The sequence below is a fragment of the Dermacentor variabilis genome, chromosome 8, assembly GCF_050947875.1.
Source record: "Dermacentor variabilis isolate Ectoservices chromosome 8, ASM5094787v1, whole genome shotgun sequence".
NCBI classification, from domain to species: domain Eukaryota; kingdom Metazoa; phylum Arthropoda; class Arachnida; order Ixodida; family Ixodidae; genus Dermacentor; species Dermacentor variabilis.
Genome location: NC_134575.1, coordinates 79474458 through 79496440, shown reverse-complemented (window position 1 = coordinate 79496440; position 21983 = coordinate 79474458). Strand labels below are relative to the sequence as shown.

The 21983-nt window shown below is 48.2% G+C and overlaps 1 protein-coding gene across 1 annotated transcript in view; it reads left to right on the top strand.

Annotated features, from left to right (window-relative positions):
• Positions 1–21983, top strand: part of LOC142591126 (cytochrome P450 3A13-like) — a 97527-nt gene that overhangs the window by 53113 nt on the left and 22431 nt on the right. Inside the window, exons 6-9 of the mRNA XM_075703507.1 lie at positions 1839–2082; positions 12847–12977; positions 15600–15675; positions 17597–17678. Coding sequence (XP_075559622.1) covers positions 1839–2082; positions 12847–12977; positions 15600–15675; positions 17597–17678 — 533 coding nt within the window. The remainder of the gene's footprint in view (positions 1–1838; positions 2083–12846; positions 12978–15599; positions 15676–17596; positions 17679–21983) is intronic.

Here is a 21983-nt window from a genome sequence, read left to right as displayed (position 1 = left end):
AAAACGTCACGTACAAGCCTGTGTGGACTGCCAAAGACACCAAGCGCCTCCCGGCAAACCTGCAAGTCTCTTGCAACCGATCGAGGTACCACGCGACCCATTCGCCGAAGTTGGAATGGATTTCCTGGGCCCATTTCCAGCTTCTATAGCCGGCAACAGATGGATCAGTGCTGCCACCGATTACCTGACGTTTTACGCGGGGACGAAAGCTACACAGCGGGGCACAGCAGCCGAAGCAACTCACTTTTTTCTATTGAAAACATCTTCCTTCGGCACGGCGCCCCAAAATTAGTCATCACAGACAGGGGATCTGCCTTCGCTGCCGAACTATTTGGCTCGCTTCTCAGACTCAGTGGTACAAGCCAACGGAAAACAACCACATATCATCCCCAGACAAATGGACTAACTAATCGTCTTCATAAGACCCTCGCAGGCATGATATGCACGTATTTCGACATAGAACATAAGAAATTGGATCAGATTTTGCCCTACGTAACATTCGCCTACTACACCGCTCGAGAGGAAACTACTCAAATGACACCGTTCAGCTTGGTCTATGGTTCGCGAAGCCACGACAACGCTGGATGCCATGTTGCCGCACGAGTTTGACGATCTACCTCCCGACGTTCGTGAATTTACTCAGCGCGCCGAAGAAGCGAGACAGCTTGCCCGCCTACGTATCTGCATTAAGCGACCAAGATGCAAAATGGTACGATGTTCAACACAGGTCCGTTATTTACACTCCGGCAACAAAGTATGGGTCTGGATACCCATACGCCATCGTGGGCTCTCCAAAAAACTCTTACGACGGTACGACGGGCCGTACAGGGTGATCCGCCGTCTGAGCGACGTGAATTACGAGGTCGTTCCCGACAGTGACAATAGCTCTAGTCACCGCAAGCACTTAACCGAAGTGGTGCATGTAGTACGGATGAAGCCGTACCTGTCGACCTAACTTTGGCTTTTTTTTCTCTTTTTTTGTGTGTGTGACTCTGTTCTGTTGCACTCTGCCCCATTGCGTCATTGTCCCGGTTAATTTGCGCATCGGAACGATGCTTCATTCGTAGGCGCGCAAATGCCGCGCCAGTACTCCGATCAAGAGGTCAACGCGTGTACGCATGATCGTTTGTGTCAAGGCGCAGTGAAGAAGAAGCCGCATTTGCGCTAGATATTAGAAAGGCGACCCGCCGCTGTGCCTCCTTAATAGTGCTCTACGACCTCTGTTTCTGACGTTGCGGCAATATATGTGTAGCACGATCCACCAACTCTTGCTAAAGGATTCCAAAGCGTTTCCGTTCGTATCACGGTAACGTTGATAAAGTGACATTGGCTGGGATAACTTATCGGCATGCTGTTGGGACGGCTATAGCACATGAGCTTGTTTGCGTACACGGGTCCCATCGTTTTGAATATACGCATATACTGATTGATGACTCCACTGAGTCCTAAGTTCGTTTCGAGTTTGTTTTTGTTTTTCACTCTCCTTTTCACAGTGCCCTGGCTTTACTGGTATGGACTCTCCCGTTCTACGGTTACTCTGCCCTCTGATCTGATATTGACTTCCTTTATATAAAACTTGCTCTATGACAATACATAGAGGACGCGGCCCTGTTTTACATGCGATGTTTTGGTCCATCGACCTTCTTTCTGCATTTGATCTTCCCTTGTTTGTGCTCTTGTTTGTTTGCTTGTTTCTCTGTCTACTTTTATCACATTTGTCTTTCCCGGGCGCTTATTTCTTATCCATCTAGAGAAATCCAACATACCGGTGGCCTTCCATTCCAGGTTTGCATCATTAATAAGTGGCCACCTTGTGTCACGTTTCGACTGTTTTCTAGGCCGTGCCGCTGGTGCAACAATGCGTCGAGGAGTGTTTCCGGGCGATGGACCGCAAGCTCGCAGGCTCAGATGGCTGCATCGAGGTCTTCGAGCCATTCTGCATTATGGGCACTGACTTCGGTCTCCAGTTCTTCGCCGGCGCTCGCACGAACATCCAGCGAGGCGACGCCTCTTCGCTGGCCCTATACAAGGCAGCGCGCAAAAGCGTAGGCCAGTTCGGAGGCAGCAAGCTTTTTTTTCTCAGTAAGTGGTTTGTCGGAGGGGCCAATATTAGGAGGCCTCCTGAAACTCGTATGAGGGAAAATTTCTAGCATATGTGTTTGACCTAACAGCGGATTAAGTCTAAAACAGAGAGGAAAGGACGACCAGATAAAATGAAATTGTGGAGTTCAACAGCGCCTAAAGACACAGTGGGTTGTAACAGACCCTGTAGAGGAGGACTCCGGATTAGGTTAAATAGGCTAAGATTCTTTATCGTACACACTATGAACGGTATATATTTATTGTCCCCAAGCTATTTTACGGGAGATTTCACTGGGTGGGCGCGAAAGGCATGACGACCACGGTATGACGAAAGTCAGATCACCAAGATGAAATGAACAAAATGTAATCCCCAAGACGCCATCACAACGATGGTACTACAACAAATACATGACGTATGTATAACGATGACGGCATGACGCCGACAGTCTGACGATTGTCGGAGCGTCCAGCTAGAATGAAGACGATCCAATGGCCACCGCGGCATCATAACCACAAGCACTTTATCTATTGGAAAACTTCATTCACGGGGTCGGCAAAAAATCCTGACGATGACGAGTTAAACAGGACCAGATGACTAAGCAGGCAGATAACTTGGGTGACTGCGACTCCTTAAGAGGATAAATAGATTAATTGATAGCGAGATATATAGACAAATGATTGATAGCCCAAGGATTAAGGTGTAGCGCGTCGGGCCGCTGTGCAACAGGAACAGGGTTCAAAGCCAATCGTCGGACAGAGTTGGTCGGTGGGGCTATTGGCACTCTGTACTTATGTGGTGCTCTTCAACGAACCTCTTTGAGGCCAAGATGGGTCACTGGGGATGTAGGAATGAGCTTGTGGCAGGATTAAGGGCCGGTCATCAATTAATTTGTCCCACGCTGGTTTGTATCGTTGAGTACGTGCCACTCAGTCAGTGATGATCCTCAATGAACATTTCTGTACCACTTTGGGTCACTGCGTGTGCGTCACTGGGTGTGCTCAGCTCTTCAATAAGCATATATGACGACAATTTCTGTAACTATCTAATTGTCATTGGAAATATGTTGTTCTATGGGGTTGAAAATAAATTCTTAATTTATGCGATGATCGGTGGAGTTGAACTCACACCGAACGTGCGCACCGCTCACCGAGGGTCACTGCGGCGCTGACAGGCGACACCGCATGCGTAGTAGCAACAGCGCAGGACTGGGGAGTAGTGCGGCTGCATTTAGACAGGCTGATTTTGCGATGGCAGATTTAGCCAATCCGAATGTACCATCAAAAAACTTTTGAATTTCATCCCGTGTATGCGTACAATAGAAACCACCTTAAACTCAAGGACAGCAACCTGACACTTTAGCAAACTCCACTAAATATGCACCGGGTAACGGTCACTTTTGAATGACCTGCCTTCACGCCATTGGTTTAAAAAGCCGCGCCATGAGTCAACTCGGTATGTGCCGCTCTTCAATGACCCTTTCACTAACTAGAGTCACAACAGCACACCCAAAGGCACACTGGGCGTGTGCCTTTCGGTGTGCGGCCAGAGAGGGAACCCGCAGCATTCGCCATGAACAAGGTGCCACACATATGGAAGGTCACGTGTGCACTTCATGGCGGTACTACCAGATGGCGCAAATGGTTGATAGGGATTACCGGGAAAGGAGCCCAGCTGCAATAAGGGTCTCGTAAATAAGGCGTCTCCTCAGTGACAATACGTCGTGTCGTTATATTGGTTCAGTGCAAATCGCGTTACGGCCGACAGTCGACGTGACAAGGGCTCGGTCGGGTCTTGTTTCTTTGGTTCGCCAGTATGAATGACTCCATATTAGGAAAGATTTAGTTGGGAAGCGGAAGCCTCCGTGTTATCGACATATGGCTGTATCTACTGGAACGCCCCAAGGCTTGGTGTTATGTCGCCTTCTGTTTCTAAATTTCGTCAATGATGTTTCCTCAGCAATGCAAAAATCTTCATTTCCGGTTCACACTGACGACATCAAAATATTGAATAATATAGGTATTATTGAGGTGTACGGCGCTTTGCAGTCCTACTTAACCTCCTTCTCCAGTTGGGGCCACATAAATAGGCTCGCTCAAATACTACAATATTGTAATATTCGCGTAAAACCTATAATATCAACTTGCCTCATTCTGTTGATAGGGCGGTGTTGGCCAGCACTTGCTGAATCGATCAATGTTGGTGCGTTTTTTTCGTAATACATTAATCTTATGTGCAAACTATACACGCGTAACATCACGAGGCCAGCAATGGTCTGTTCTCTCTGCAGACTTACAAGACTTTCACAGGACACTCGATGCTTCAGGGAATACAAAGAACCTTTAATTTTCCTCATGCTAATATGGCTCACAGCATGTTGTCTTCTTTTTGTTTCGAGCTCCCTATTTTCTCATCAAGAGCAAGATATCTATTCTGTAGCCCACTTTCCTTCCTTAAGTTATTCACATCCGTATGCCTCCCAATACTGAAACATGTTTCACTGGTTTGGAATGGCAGAAGAGGTTCAAACAGCCTACTAAACGATCATGTTCATAAAAAGTTCATAAAATACTTAAACATTGTTTCCTGAACTCTGGCGCAAACAACTCCTCAATTCCGAATATTCATCGTACGATTACGTCACTTAGCCGCACAGGCAGTCGTACCGACGACCTCTTTTTATACCAAATAATTCGATGAATTATCACATATTCGGATCTACTGCTTCTATTTCACTGCGAGTCCCGCAGGATATCGATTACCAGGGAATGTAGACCCTTCCGCATTCCTGCCCCTTTCACTAAACACTCGCCTCTTCAGGGAATACAAAGTGCCTGTAATTTTTCCCCTGCTGATATGGTTCCAAGCGTGCGGTCTTCTTTTTGTTTCGACCTCCGTGTTTTTTATCAAGAGCTTGATAACAAGAGGGACGAGTTGGTTAGAATCCATGTTATGTTTCGCAATAGCGCGAAAGTAACACGGTCAATGAATGAAGAACAGGGCAGCGCGGCGTTGACTCCCAATTGATATTTTATTCAATACGTTCTGACATCTACACAGAAATCAAAGACCAAACACAAGTCAATGCGCCGGGCGAACGCTAAACTTCGATGATGTAATGACTAAAAGTATACACTCTCTAGACTCGCACATATAGCGAAACTCTTCCTCGCGAAGAAGTACCGATGGTTCACTTGTACATGTGCCCCTACACCCCTCGCCTAATCTTTACGATGTACGCTTTTACTGTTTCTATTACCATCTGGCTTGCGTGTTTGAAGGTAATAGAAGTTTCATTAGCAATAGAAACGCAGCCAAATGATTTGCAATCCACAAAAAGGTGTAGCGGGGCAACGCTTTGTATATATATACAAACATTAGGCATTGATTTGTTTGTCCAAAGTATTCATCACCTCACGAGAGAGGAATCATACATGCAACTCCCTTTGTACGTACATGCCATTTATTTGTTAGCAGGCAAACAGCAAATCTAAAGTGAAGAATGTCAGCAAATACTTAGTTTCTGTCTTATTCTGTGCATGTACTCGGCCGCTGAACTGCATGTAATTTTTTTATTGTTGCTCATTTTGTAGCGTTTTATTCAAAACTTTCTTTCTGTATTCGTGGGATAACAATAATAATAAATAGTATTATAATATTCTGTTATTACAGCACGGAAACATTAAATGTGAAATGAGATTTATTTACAAAAGCTATAATGGTTGAAGATCATTCTAGCAGCTGCGAACAACATGAGCTCTGTATCAATCACAGACGGGGCGTAGTCGTCGCCTTCGTCAAATCGCTATCGCTAACATAAGGTGCATCTCCCTTATTTCAATGACTGCGGGGCCTGAAATGGGGGCCTTCTGGCCAATCAGGGAGCATAGAAAAAGAGGGCGTCTCGTTATGGGTATAGGCAGTAAACATATGCTGCCTCCCGACCAGGACAACGAAGGTCCATCGATAGTGTCAGGGGCTCATGAATAGACATCAGAGGCGAGGAGGCTTCCATGATTTTCTCACGTAATAGTGACGGTGAAGAAAGCAGCAAAACTGGGAATGACGCAACTGGCGTTTCGTTGGGCGAATTTTTGCCCTCATAAACAAGCTACACTCAAAGAACTCCGATAGCGTCGAACAGTCAGCGATCGTCGAAAATCTGATCAGATGCGGCCTGTGCCTATGCTGCTATCTCCTGTGAAAACGCAATGTTCACGCTGTCACAAGACGGCATGCAAACCGGTGTCTGTATTATGATAGACACTTGTGTGAGTCAAGGATGTTCAGTTTACTTGAACGAAGAAAGGAACACGTTAACGAAGGCAAGAATTGGATGCGATAAGATGACGAAAGGCTTGCGATGATGGTGCAGTCGGAAACGGCTGAAGAACAGTTGAACCAGGCACCATAGTGGTTGTAGTGCTCCAGTAGGGCGCGGTGGAGGGGTTTCGTTCTGACGTTCTTGAAACAGAAGTTACGGCATCCAGGTGTAAATGGGTCTCGCAGTTTTGAAGGTCAAAATCTTTATTACACATGAAAACTTGAATAAATCCCAAGGTCTCACCATGTAGTATGGTCACTGGGTACCGTTGCAGATTACATGCGGGCATCAAGGCATATCCCGATGTAAAGGGGAGAACAGCGAATAGGAGACATAAGTCCTTGCCGTGAGCAAGCACATCAGATGCTGTAAATACAAGAGTGCGCTCTGGCGCTGCAGCACACAAGACCACAAGCACTGACATCTCCGGAGGTACGTGAGCATCAGCGTCAATGAAGGTATTGTGAAGGTCGGCGCCCGCCGATCGTGTGTCGCTTAATAGCGAAAGGGCTACTTGCTAGCGAGAACAAATGATGATTATAGCATGATATGACACGAGGTCGCATCTGAGGATGTGATCGCGAAGACAATTTCGCAGCACGAAAACCTCGACGATGTACAAAACGCTTTGGCTGACGACTCGGGCGGTGCATGCCGCTGTAGGACGAATACCCTGCGCGCTATCAGTGCAAAGTGTCATGCCAGAGAAAGAGATAGTGACGTTTGCAGCTTACGACAAAGGTTCTCACGGAGGATGGAAACGGCGCACCCAGTATTCACAAGCCCTTGTTCAGCTGCTCCCTCGACACGGACGTCTGTGATGACCCACTTATGGGCAAAGGTTCGTGTTCTCAATGGTTCGGTTGGTTCTCTTAGGCGGAGCCTCCGAGAACCCAATTGAGGACGAAGCCGTTGTTTTGGACACACACACAAAGACTTTTAATCACACACAAAAGAAGCATAAAGCAAATAAAAAGAAACAGAAAACATGCTTGAAATACACACTCAAAAAAAACATTGCGGTAAGGAACGCTCTTATAGGGCTTGCACGAGGTTAACGAGGGTGCGAGTTCGGGCTTGCCACGAGGGCGGGGACGCGTCGCAGTCTCGACACGGCAACGCGGCGACAAGCTGGTAGAAGGGGTGGCGCCGGTCTCACCAAAGGTTGCGGCGTAGGTTGACCGACCGGGTACCGGGAGCGCGCCAGCTCTGGTGAGGCGAGGTAACGCTGGCGGCTGGGTGGCAGGAGTGGACGGCGGCGGCGTTCTGGCCGGGCAGAGAGCTCGGGCCCGTAGCCCGACTGCTCCCCTCTCGCCCACGGGCACGGAAGCTCGAACGCCGGCCTCGGGCAGCAGGCGGCACGGCAGACGGGGGTGGCGTTCTGGCCGGGCAGCTGGCGTAGAACTCGGGCCCGTAGGCCGACTGTTCTCGTCCTGCCCACTGGCGCAGAAGCTCACCGGCCTTGAGGAGCCGACGGCACGCTCAGTTAGACGGGCGACGCACAGGAACAGGTTGGCAGGAGGCCCCGGGCGGGTGAAGTCCTGGTGGGCTCGGGTCCGGAACCCGACGGCCCGTCTTCAACGCCCGCTCCGGTGGTTGACCTCCTCCTGCCGTCGTTTCCTGGGACGATCCTGGCGTCTCCCCGGAGTCTCCCTGCGTGTCCTCTTGCGTGTCGCCCCCGTTCTGCCAGCGCACCACGCTTTTTGTCGTGGTCTGGCCGATTGGGCATTTACTGATTGGCTGCCCGACGCCCCGTGGTCTTTTCTCATTGGTTGCTTTTTTCCTTTTGTTCTCTTTCCTGCGCCGCGCGTTCACGTGCCGGGCGCTCTTCGGCGTCGTCGTTTTTCCTCCTTCCAGCTCGGCGCGCGTGCCCTCCGCGTCGTCTGCTCTCGACCGTCCCGAGCCCCGCACCACGTCGCGCACCACACATCACATAAGCCCCTTTTTTAACAAGTTTTTCAGAAGAAAAACTGCCGCTCAGTGTGCGACATAGTTCACAACAGTACAGTCATTGTCCGTTCACAAGAACGCACGGTAATGTTTCAATGCACAATTCACTGGTTACACAATTCACTGAGCGTACAGATCAAAGACAGACAGTAATTGGAAAACACCACAGCAAACTCTATAGAATAAAAAGTGTAGCATCAAAGGCTGTCACAAAACACTCTATAAACCATCAAGCTGAAGTCGCCAAGTCCGAGGTCAAAAGTCCGTGAAGAGCCATAAGCGAAGCGTCGGCTCCTTCAGGTGACCCTCTCCCACATTAAGCGGACTAGACATCTGTCTTTTCGTTTAGAGTACACTGGCCCGTCTGTGGACATAACGCTCCAGGCATTGATGTCTCTGCTTGGTGTCGACCAAGTCACTGTCTGCGCTCTAATGTAGTCAACATTGCAATGTGTGGTTGCAGCATCAGTGCCAATGGTCGAACCAGACGCGAGTGCATGAGAACACAAAGAATGTTCTGAGTCCTTAAAGCCATAAGCTGGTGGGGTACACATGCCTGAGCCCTCCCATGTGCACATAGGGTCACGAGCAGTTGGCTTTCTTGAATTCAAGGAACACAGTGAGGACAACTCAATACTTTTTATGGAAACCAAACCTGGTTCCTCAGCAGCCCTGATATTTTCAGGTTCATCCTGCCCATGGTGCGAACCCTCAGACGTGCTATCTTTAGCCTGTAGGAGGTGCTCGGTTCCAACTTTTTGAACCAGTCCCATGCACGGAAGCTCTGAACACTGCACGAACCAGTCATCGCCTGCGCTGTGCTCACGCGGCACTAGTTGAGGTATGGAAGCAATATGCTCCTTGTCTTGTGACCATACCTCAGTATCATTGCCTACAATGGCATCATTACAAGGTGTCTCTCCTTGAGACACTTTTTGCTCGCCAAGGCCTGACGTCATGTCGGAGGGAACCCTCGGGTCGCCGCTGCACTGCTGCGCTGCATCCTCAACCGCGGATCTTGGCCCCTTGGAGCAAGTATCCGCGAGTGCCTTGATGCGAACGCGTACCCTGCGAAGTTCCTCCTCCAGGCGTGCCCTCTCAGCCGCCTGTTCTGCCACTCGGCTTTCGCACTCCCTCTGAGCTTTCTCGCATATTAACAGCCACCTGTCTTGCACCCACCTGTGCCAGTCTTCCCCCTGCAAACCCAATCGCTGGGCTACGGTGGCTAAGTCAGAAAGACTGATTTCCGGCTGTTTCTTGCCTACATATGAGCCTTCTGCCTCTGCGACTTTAAGCCGTAATTGTAAATTTTTTTCCTCAAGCGCAAGTTCCTGCTGTTTAGCCTCGCGCTCCGCCGCCCGCTCTTCTCGCGCACGCGCCTCCTGTTCGTTAAACCATGCCCTCAACTCCGCACCTTCTAGGCCCATACGTTCGGCTAGGGCTAACAGATCTCGTGTGCTAGCAGCCATAGTTCCTAGCCTTTAGAAAAAAGATCCAAACGAACGGCTTTGTCCTGTCGCGCGGACGCCAATTTGTGATGACCCACTTATGGGCAAAGGTTTGTGTTCTCAATGGTTCGGTTGGTTCTCTTAGGCGGAGCCTCCGAGAACCCAATTGAGGACGAAGCCGTTGGTTTGGACACACACACAAAGACTTTTAATCACACACAAAAGAAGCATAAAGCAAATAAAAAGAAACAGAAAACATGCTTGAAATACACCCTCAAAAAAAAACATTGCGGTAAGGAACGCTCTTATAGGGCTTGCACGAGGTTAACGAGGGTGCGAGTTCGGGCTTGCCACGAGGGCGGGGACGCGTCGCAGTCTCGACACGGCAACGCGGCGACAAGCTGGCAGAAGGGGTGGCGCCGGTCTCACCAAAGGTTGCGGCGTAGGTTGACCGACCGGGTACCGGGAGCGCGCCAGCTCTGGTGAGGCGAGGTAACGCTGGCGGCTGGGTGGCAGGAGTGGACGGCGGCGGCGTTCTGGCCGGGCAGAGAGCTCGGGCCCGTAGCCCGACTGCTCCCCTCTCGCCCACGGGCACGGAAGCTCGAACGCCGGCCTCGGGCAGCAGGCGGCACGGCAGACGGGGGTGGCGTTCTGGCCGGGCAGCTGGCGTAGAACTCGGGCCCGTAGCCCGACTGTTCTCGTCCTGCCCACTGGCGCAGAAGCTCACCGGCCTTGAGGAGCCGACGGCACGCTCAGTTAGACGGGCGACGCACAGGAACAGGTTGGCAGGAGGCCCCGGGCGGGTGAAGTCCTGGTGGGCTCGGGTCCGGAACCCGACGGCCCGTCTTCAACGCCCGCTCCGGTGGTTGACCTCCTCCTGCCGTCGTTTCCTGGGACGATCCTGGCGTCTCCCCGGAGTCTCCCTGCGTGTCCTCTTGCGTGTCGCCCCCGTTCTGCCAGCGCACCACGCTTTTTGTCGTGGTCTGGCCGATTGGGCATTTACTGATTGGCTGCCCGACGCCCCGTGGTCTTTTCTCATTGGTTGCTTTTTTCCTTTTGTTCTCTTTCCTGCGCCGCGCGTTCACGTGCCGGGCGCTCTTCGGCGTCGTCGTTTTTCCTCCTTCCAGCTCGGCGCGCGTGCCCTCCGCGTCGTCTGCTCTCGACCGTCCCGAGCCCCGCACCACGTCGCGCACCACACATCACAACGTCACAGACATTCTGAGCAGAAAATTGAGCTATATGAAAGTTCGACGAGCTTGCAGTTCTTACCTGCGGGACTACGCTAATCAGTTTCCCTCGTCAGTAGGGAGTCCACAACACATAGGTCGACTGTCGACGTGGACAAGGAGAGTGACAGCTTTATGACTGGTGGTCGGCATAAAATTTTTGTGGTGGTCAGTTTGTGCTGTGCTTTGTAATCTACTGTTTTCATTGAAATCAATAAAGATGATTGATTGATTGATTGATTGATTGATTGATTGATTGATTGATTGATTGATTGATTGATTGATTGATTGATTGATTGATTGATTGATTGATTGATTGATTGATTGATTGGCATCTCAGCGACGAGTCTAGGCGACATATGGCGACGCGCAGCGAAATTCACCGAAGGCGCTACGGTTAGACGACATGCTGCGATGACGGAAGCACGCAAGGTGATGGTCTGTTCCACGGCCGAAACACATCTGACATGCACCACGTGTCGACTCGACGAATAAGTTGTGGCGACTGCCGTGAAGAGAGACAAGGGAAGCCGACAGTGTTGGCAGTGGGGCGGAATATGACGGTGGTGGGGCCGTGCCATCGCGAAAGCGTAGTTGAGCGACGGAGGTGTGAACTTAGATGATCGGTGCCGTCGGATGTGTGGATAGAGGCGGGCAGTCACCATAGGAACGCGATGCCGTCACAAAACCTAGCTAGTGAAGGGGGAAGTGCTTCAAATATCTGGGTACGGGTGGCTTGTATGGCCGCAGTATCAGTTGGGATAGGGTTCTGGCTATGGGGGAGCAGCGAAAGCTGCTTGTATGGGCTGGCTGCTTGTTTGGTCATCCCACTTATTGTGAGCGCTTATACATTGATAGGCGTACAGCCAGTGTTAGGCATCATGTTCCCTGGTCCCGTTGAAGATGGCCGGGTCGCACTGAGGAAGAACGCTGGCGGAAGTGACAGCGACAGACATTGGTGTAGGCGGCGCGTTAGTGGCGTCGGTCATGGTGTAGGCGGGCGACGTACCAGTGCGGAGCACCACGGTGACTTGAGGGATTCCTGCAACCTGTAATAAATATAATTAGATTTAATTCGCAGCTTAGTTGAAATCAAGAAAAAGAAATGGCCATGGCCAGGACATTTAACGAGGCGGGAAGATAACCGGTGGTCATAATGAGTTACGGACTGGATTCCAAGAGAAGGGTAGCGTAGCCGGGCACGGCAGAAAGTTAGTTGGGCGGATGCGATTAAGAAGTTTGCAGGGACAACATGGCCACAATTAGTACATCGCCGGGGTAGTTGGAGAAGTATGGGAGAGGCCTTTGCCCTGCAGTAGGCGTAACTAGGCTGATCATGACGAATTTGCAAAGGTGATAATAGTGCAAGATCAGTCTAGCGGGAGCCAACATCACGATCTATTTCGCAATGACAGCACGCGTAGTCGTCTTCGACTCGCCAGTGCAAAAAGGAGACGTGGCTGTTCGTTACAAGTGCAATAGGACCGCAGTTTATACCTCTTTTGGGAGCTTATTTCTCGATAATGGTTCAAAGAACATAGCTTCCAGCAATAAGGCACTGCTGCAGCCACATATCCACTTTGAACTTTAGCGACGTCTTTCCGTCACCACTGTCCGCCTTAACTCCACAGCGGGGCCAAGCCATCGCACTGTTTTCAGTATTAATTGGCGTTGATTCTGAAATTACAACATGGTCACCAAGGGTTACATAGTAAGAATTAAAAAGCTAAACATTCACATAGTGGAAACAAAAGGAATTCTTTCCAGGAAGTGCGAAACTGCGCAAGAACATTATTTGTGATTTTTTGTTACTTCCAGATCTCCTCCCTCCCAGTCGATTACTGCACAAAATTATCTTCGCCGTGCAGTCTATCTTCACTCAACTACCCTCGGATGAGGTGATAGAAAGGATGCTCCCTATAATCAATCACCGTAGAGAAAACCCTGACGTAAGTTATCAAGGCCCTTCCGATATACTACATCTAAACCTTGTTATCACGAATTGATCTGTCAATGTGAACTCAATCATTGGGCTATAGTTATAATGATGGCTTGAAAGTACGTTGCCATTAAGGAGCAAAGCAGTTTGAAGTGGCTAGTGTAAAACGATATATATATATATATATATATATATATATATATATATATATATATATATATATATATATATATATATATATATGTTGCTACACATGACATGCACTTTCGCGTGGCTCTATACAAACACGTTGGTCTAGCGTGTCAACTGGTAAGGGGCAATTTCGTTTTTCTCTCGCTTAGCTAACTTAATGCTTACAGCTTCAATTTAGCCTAGCCGCTGATCGATAGATACTATAATACATCAAGAGCAGCTGTGTGCCTCATGCGTCCAGATACAGAGAGCAGAACGGCCGCGAACAACAAGATCTCGTTAGAGTAGTACACATTGGCATCACAACTGTGAAAAAAATTGCATCAGCTTCTTTGATATAACATTTATTTATAAGCATAAATTGTAATCACGGCTACCAGGATAGCAAAGAATTACATCGCCTTTCGTGATAGTAAAATGCCGTTTGGCGTTTGTAAGTGAACATCGTATTTCGCTAATTGAGGCGACTACGAATATTCAAGAAAGACAACCATCCAATCCAGTCATATTGAATTAAACAACGAATGCTCCATATTTGTGACCAAAGTGAGTTATCAACGTAATCCAGAGTTTATTTGGCAGAAAGTAGGGGTGTATGAATATTTTAAGTGTGGAATACGAATCGAACATTCACGCTCATTATTTTGATCCGTATCCGATAACAACCTATTCAGTATTTTCGACTAATAAAACTAACTAGATATTTCGCAGCAACCCATTATTAACTCTAACTACAGTTATCCGCCTACTAAGCTTACTATCACAATTCATCAGAAGTGAAACGAACAAAAATGTGGAAGCCACCGTACATGACTACCTGTGAATTGAGGTTGCACGTTATTGTTTGGCGTTTTTGGCAATCGAGACATGTGGCAGCCTGATATTTATTTCTACTGCTGCTAATGTTTTCATTTAAACGTACCCTTTTACAGGTGGCAATGGTACGTAATTCATTCAGTGCCGATTTTCTTTTCTGCCACAACAAGAGACATTTTTTTCCAAAACCATTGATTTCGCAGCAATCATTTATTCAGCAGTCATATAGCACCGGAAAACTTTAGTTTGTTTACAATCAGGTTATACTGTTTGGAGAGACTATTGGTTCAGTGTTTGAGTGACAGTTAAGGATCGTGGGTTTGATTCAAATTTTCACTGATAGAGCTGTATTTTTTTCTCTAATCTATACAACAGTGGTACCTAATTATACGGGAAGAAATGTTACTATATTCCTACTAAACATTCAATTCGATATCCGATGTTTACTATTTGTATTCGATTCCTATTCAATTTACACTCACAAAAGCTGATATTCTGCCATTTCTAGAGGAAACTAGTGTTTGCATTGTTTCATAACTGCATGACCATGCACTGACAATGAAAACAGATACACGTAAATCGCCGCGTTGGTTCAAGGAGTGGAGTGTTATACTACAGCAGCGTCCGTATGATGCAGAACTGATGACTGCCGAAATAATAGCTCTCCATTGGCGACGATAAATAAATGAAATGAATGAAAAATAAAGTAAAATGAAATAATAAACGAACTAAATGAAAAAGAGTAATATCGTCCAACGAATCACTCAAGAGCCAGTTCGTCAGCATCAAAAACCATTGCTCTCCGGCAGCAGAACGATTCGCAACAGTCACCAGCTGCATAGGTATTTCCCGCTTTGACATCTGCTATGTTTGGGTGTGATCTGTTATGTTCGAGAAGAAGCGAACAATCGGCAATTTAAAACGTACAAGTCGTTAAACAAATGCAAATGATATGACAATGATCATTCAACTCGTTAAAAATGTAAAGTATTAGCGCGCCCACGATAAATGCCTTTTCGTGCGAAATTCACAAAGTTTTCCTAACGGACGCCTTTTTCGACAAGGAAGACGTCAGGCAGTCCCGTCTTCGTGTCATAACCATATTTGCTAAGGTTTCCTTGTATTTCCAAATTGAAATATTTTGGCGAGCGACTCATAATTAAGAAAATTGCATCCTCCACCCTGACCTAGCTGCAAAAACGCGTGATGAAAGACGAATAAATTGGAGCACATTTTTTCCGTCCGTGCTTTTCTCCTGTAGGAAATACATGCACAACAGTTCTTATTGACAGCACGTAATATTTTTGCATGGGATGTCGAGACCCTAACAATGTCTTGTACGCTATTGAAGCAATTGTATTATCGTGTTTATTATTGCTTCAGTTGAATATTTCCGCCTTTTTTGTTTCTAGAATTTTCAATCAGGACTTCACAGTCGAAAACGCATACCTTTGCCGGTGTTGTGTAACTATTATAACTACATCATGACTTCGTGTTAAAAATAAACCCCATTCACTATTCATACTATTACCACTACGCGTCCTTTCTGTGTTATAAAATAAGCTTCCTTAGAACAAAGCGTTTTCCACACCTCAAATGTGCTCGACATCAATCGTGTTAACAGCCCACCAAGGAGGACCTACTTCAGTTGCTGCTAAACTCGGAAAAAGAAGATAAGAAGAACAACGGAAAAATTGAAGGCAAGTGCTGATGACTGCCAACAACCCGGCGTTTATTTATTTATTTATTTATTTATTGTATAAAAGTGATCAGAGCAGTAAGCGTTGATAGATGCCCTAGCATAGAGCGAGCCAGCAGAAGAATTTCTTTATATTAAACTTCACGTTATGGACCCTTCACGAGTGTTCAACAAACGTCTCCCCCGAATGAAAGTTCGTTCAACAGAACTCAAGCAAAACGGTAAAACCATACGCTTCTGTCAGCGTTGCCACTCTGTGATTGCTCCTATTGTCAAGAGAAGGCAAGAGAGCAAGAAAAAGAAAGAGAAAGAAAGGAGAGGACAGGCATAGAGGTCAACCAGACGAGTGTTTGGTTTGCTACGCCACAATGAGGGTAAGGAAAAGGGTACGCACAGCGGCACTATAAGCGCTCGCTTAAGCCGGTGTACTTCAGGTTCTGTACTAGCACATGAATTATTCTTCCAGTGACTGACGCGGCCACGACCCGAGTATCTTTGACTCACAGTACGTTCTCGAGTCCAGCCGGTTTAAAGTGGTCCGAAGGGGCAAACGCTGCCCGTCGTAGCGGGGACAGATACACAACAGGTGCTCCGTTGTTTCTTCGCACCTACAGGAGTCGCGCATCGGGCTTTCGATCATTCCCATACGATAACAACAAGCGTTCCTAAACGCCACATCGAGCATCAAGTGGCAAATCAAGGTTGTTTTCCCACAAGGAAGGCTAGGTGACAGTTGTAGCCGTAGCAAGGGGTGCAGCTCATGCAATCGACAATTGAAGGCACTTGAAGAACTCCAGAAAGCTTGTAACTTCTGGCCCCTGGCGGCTTCCATCCTCGCCAATGGTACCGAACGTGTCTGGGTGTCTTCGTGACTTTGCGGACAGGGCTGCTGGGTCTGCAATAGATGAAGGATGTATAGAAAGGCAGGGATGTTAACCAGAACTCCGCTTCACTACCATTCCCGGGAGTAAGGGTGTAGAAGTGGATAGAGGCAGTAGCACAGACGAAGTAAACATGGTACTCGATGCAGCTATATAACCAACGGCAACAGGCAGCCCTGTGAATGTCTCGTATGTTGGTCCGTGGACCCCAGAAACTTTAGCAACGCGAATAGCAATATGTTCGTACTTCGTCTGTAAGTAGTCCTCTGGAGGTTTTTTATTTTGATAGTGTACTGTAGTTCCCGTCTTTCAAGAACTTCGCACACATCTTACCCCTGCGTGTGAATGCCTCGTCACACACAGCCGCATGTGCCGCGTGAAAAACTGTCAGCCATCCCAACCAGGAAAGCATGATAGCATATGGGACTTCGAGGTATTCGTTCAACTGAACTGAGTTCAACTTGTACCTCACTATGTGACTGCAGAAGACATCCCCCAAGGAGGTAAACTGAGACCATTCAGCTTGTAGAGCGCGGAGATTACTGGTATCCCAACAAGCATATCGCTTTTACGCCAAGGGATTTACCAGCACACACACAGGTAAGCGAAGGTATTCATCGATGTAAGGCCACAGGCTGTTGGCAAAGGCACGACGCCGCATGTCATCTTGAACTCACTGCCTTCTGTTGTCACGGGCACTGGATCTTTAATTCAATTGTTTTCCGTAGCCGCGGAATCAATGTACACGTTTTAGCAGTAAGAGCCGCACGTGACACAGACGGCTTCTTGGTATTCACGAGGCGCCCACGACATCCTTTGATGGCATTCTGCACTCTTGATTTAGTCGATACACGTGCATAGTCTCCGTTTATAACACTGCTCGTACCTCGCAGTGCTTGTGCTTGTGCGCCGTCTGTGTGCTGTTGTTTAGTGACTTACTTTGCGCTGTCATTCAAGATATAATGTTAAATACGCAGCACTTGCGTATTAAATCACAATCGGCAAGGCACGGGTGGATGTCACTTTTTTGCGCGCTTTCAGGACTGGAGTCATCGAGCATTATGATGTCCCATCCACTCGAGCTGAGGACGGCTTCTAACACCGCTATCTGCGTTATTGCTGGGTAAGATTACCAGCCAGTACGCCTTGCAGTTACCTTTAATGGAGAGTAGCTGCTTCAGTTCTTTTATAGCCTTCTCTTTTTCATTACTTCTGATGATTTGAAGCGTACTCGATACGACATAATGCAACCAGCGCAGCATTCACAAGCCATGCTCATTCACAAACGTAGGCGCTGCTCTGTATATATCCATGTTTTCGAGCCGGTAGGCTTCTGCTAACGAATGCATGCAAATAACTTGGAGCTGGTCAATTATAATGAAAAAGACAGCAGTCAAGAATGGAACACCTAATCAGGACACGTGGCTTAGTTTGGCTACTTTTATCTCGATTTTGAGTGACATATTGCACATTACGCCGAGACATCCCGATCAGTGCTTCAAACCCGCTGTACAGATTTGGGACGCTCAACCCTACAATTTCTTTTATTTGCTAAATGAAGCACTGTGAACGTGAAAACTCAGCACTGAAGAAATCCCAGTGAAGGCAATGACTACAATGGCAGTGATGGTTATTACAATAAACTCGTTCCGTGGTGGTGCTTTGAAGGTCTAGCCCAACATGTCTTCGTTAAAAAACAACCGTTTATTCCCTAGCTGTACGAAAGGCGGGTTTCCTTGTCAGCACCGCGCAACAGAAAGTTCAGGCTCCAGAAAGCGCACGACGCGCCCATCAACCAAGGGGAAACCGGTGCAAGCGTAGGGGTAACGCGATACGCTGCCGCTGTTGGTCAGTGTCCCACTCCCGCGAACAGTGTTCTTTGCTTCTTTTTGAACTCTTCCTTTCATTAACGGTATATATATATATATATATATATATATATATATATATATATATGGCCTCCCTTTCTAGGTAAAGACTAGGTGTCCGTCATAGTCGGGTGACTTGACTGGGCGACCACTCTGAGTTGTGTGTGATTGTGCATGGGGCCTCGGCGCATCGCTTGGCGGCTCTTATATTTTCCTCCCATACGAAATTTGCGGCCCCGGCTGCCTTGTGTACGCATGTTGCTCGCAGTTTTGGCTTGGGGAATCTCCACATGGGATTCAATGCTCCTCTGTGACGTTGGTCTGCGCTGCATGTTCGCTGCCGGATGTGATCATGGTGACGCCTGTGTCGTCACTCGTCAGAAAAGAACGCGTTCCGCTCTTGTGCGTGTTGATCGCCGGGATCCAAGCCGCTTTCCACACAAGTTTCGCGAGTAGACTGTTTGCCCCCGACCATGCTGCATGAGGTGATCATTTGTGGGTACCTCCTCATGGCGTGTCGCGGATGCAGTCAGGAAGCTACGTGGCATTGTCATTTTTCCGTTTCCGCTGTTTCGCGTGTACCCGTTGAAAGCGTGGAAAGTTGTTGAAAAAGAAAGCGTGCAATTCTGCATAGCACAGAACCTTCGGTTAGTTTCTAGAAGGCTCGCTTTTTTCTGCCATCGTCCGCTTCCCTTAATCGTTGATTGCCAGATGATATGTTGCGCTTGTGTAGTGCTTGATGCCGTTTCTCTTGCAAAATTCCTCGATGTGTGCGTTGTCGGTCACCATTATTCGTGGCACATTGTGATGTGTGAAGTGTGCTAATATAGTGTCGTGCAAGGAGAAGAAAAGAGCGACAAAGAGTGTCGTGCGGATGCGAATCCAGTACCGAATGGAAGACAATGACGTCGAGGAGCGTCAAACATGCGAATGTGTGGCGCCAGAATATAAAACAAAAGTCAGACCACACAATCGAGAAAGAGCACGCAGTTCCTAGGGTCCAATCAGAAAAAGTCAAATTGGCGAGAGTGGCAGAAAAATTAGGCGCGCTGGCGGAAGAGGAGGGAGAGTTCGAGGAAGCGACGCAAGTATGAAAATTGGCCACTGGACCGGGAGTTGAAGACTCGCCGTCGTGTTCCGGACCCTAGTAACCAGGGCTTCACCCGAACGGGGCCTTGTGTCATCTTGTTCCCAGGCCTCGCTACTCTTCCCGAGCACGGACGTCGAACGTCGTCGTACTTCTGTGCATGCAGGCCAGGCGCGAACAGTCGGGCTATGGGCCCGAGTTTGCAACAAGCTGTCTTACAATCAGCATGGAAGCTGCAACAAGCCGCAGCTTCGATGCTCTGGTCGCTGGCTCATCGGTCAACTACATCGACCAACGCCACTTCTTTCGCCCCCTCATATGCGCCCCTCCACGTCGATCTGTTGCGCTAACACTCATAATGTGCCCCTAACTCGAGTGCTGTGTTGACTGTTATAGTTCTTACAGCATTTTCTCTATAGTTTAGAATTTTTAATTGAGTGCATGTTTTATATGTGTCTATTTTCGCTTGTTGTATTAAAAGTGTGGGGTGCGTTTTGGAAGGAACGGTTTTTTGAGTTCTCGGACGCCCCGCCTCATAGAATCCTCTGCCACATTTAAAAAACAAGAACTTGCATCACACGCACCAAAGGTTGCGCACACCGAACTCAAGGCGTCTGTAATGCATGGTGATGTGGTCGTTTTCATGACCTTTACCTCCACGCATTATGTGAAGGCATCCACGATGACCGCGTATGACGTCCATCAAGTCAGTCGGCAAAATCCACGCAAATTGTCTACCGCGTCATTGCGGCCGCTGTCCACTCTGGAATCGGTGCGTGGGAGCTGCTCGTTGATGCTACTGGCGGATGTTGCAGGACACGGCGACCTTCTCAATGCCAGCATGCATGCCTGGCCAGCAGAAATGACTGTGTGCCGTGTTCTTAATGGCCACAACGCCACGATGGTCGGCGTGCAGCATGTGCAGTCAGCGGTGTACAGTAGAAACTCATTTGTCATTCTTTTTGAGTTGTGCCATACGCTGACCTGTGAGCGGTAGTGGCTCCATGCCTTTGAGCAACAAAATATCGCCTGAGGGTGCAGGTTCGTCGTGTTCCCTAAGGGGAAGCCTACTAAGAGCATCGGCGTTTTGGTGAGCTTTGCCTTGGCGATAACGGAGCTCGTAATCGTTGCAACCAAGCATCAAACACCCACGTGTAATTCGCGGCGACAGCATCACCGGGATCTGCCTTCCCGAGCTCATTTACCTGTAAAGACTTGTGGTCGGTGTCCATGGTTACGTGCCGACCTGCGACGTACTGGTGGAAATGCTGCATTCCTAAGATAATCGCCAACCCCTTTTGTCCAATTGTGAGTAATTTCGCTCGCACTTTCTTACTGTTGGAGAAAAGGTTCCTGGCGCTTCGAGACCTTCGTTATTAATTTGCTAGAGAACGGCTCCTACGCCGTATGGTGAAGCGTAACATGAAAATATAAGGTCGCTTCACTCATCACAATGACTCAGAACTGGTGCCGCACTCAGATTGGTTTTGCCTTCTGAAAGGCAGTGCCCTCGCGTTTTTCCCAGGGCCATGCAACACCTTTGTCGAGCAAGCTATGTAGGCTTTTCGTGAGTGAATCTCTCTCTCGAAGAAATCGCCTCTAAAAGCTGAGAATTCACAGGAAGCTTTACAGTTATTTCTTGTTCTTTGGTTCAGAAGCGTCCGTGATAGCCTTAAGCTTTTCGGCTGCGGGCCTCCTGTGCGCCAATGTGACAGCTAAAGAATTCCATGGAGGATGCACCAAGTATGCAATTTTTTAAACACGCAGTCCTGCGCTTTGCAGTCATTCAGGCACTGATTCTATGCGCTCTAGGCGTTCCGGCTACGTCTTCGGTCACAACAACATGGTTAACGTACACACCAGTGCCATTGAGTCCAGCTAGCAGGGTATCCATAAACTGCAGGAACAACAAAGGGGACTCGGTTAACTCTGTATAGTCACTTTGTTGTCGTCACATTGAGGACTCCTGCGAACGTTTCATCCACTCGTAGTTGCTGGTATGCCTGTTGGAGGTCAATCTTCAAGAAAAAACGAGCCAAGTAGCTCGCTCGCCTTTGGAAGATGGTAGGTGTTTGCCTTGAATGCAAGGTTCACTTAGCAACGGTAGTCCCCACAGAGGCGTAGCGTACCGAATTTTTTTTTCGAACAGCAACCAGGGATGTAGCCTATGCTGATCATTTCCCAGGTTTTAGTATTCTCTGTGCATCTATTCCGCTCAGCTATTCGTGTACCGCTCAGTGAAGAGCTAGCGGTACACGACGACATTTCAGATACCTTGGCGTAGTCTCCAGTTGCAAGTGAATGTCCTTTGGCTCACAAGTATATCCGTCCAACTTTCCGTTGAACACGTCGCAGTGTCGCTCAACAAGTTCGCCCAGTTTTAATGGGTTCAAGACGCTGATTCCAATGATTCCCATGTCCAAACCCTGGAACCAGTCGCGTCCGAGGAGGCTAGCTCCTTTGCCCTACGCAG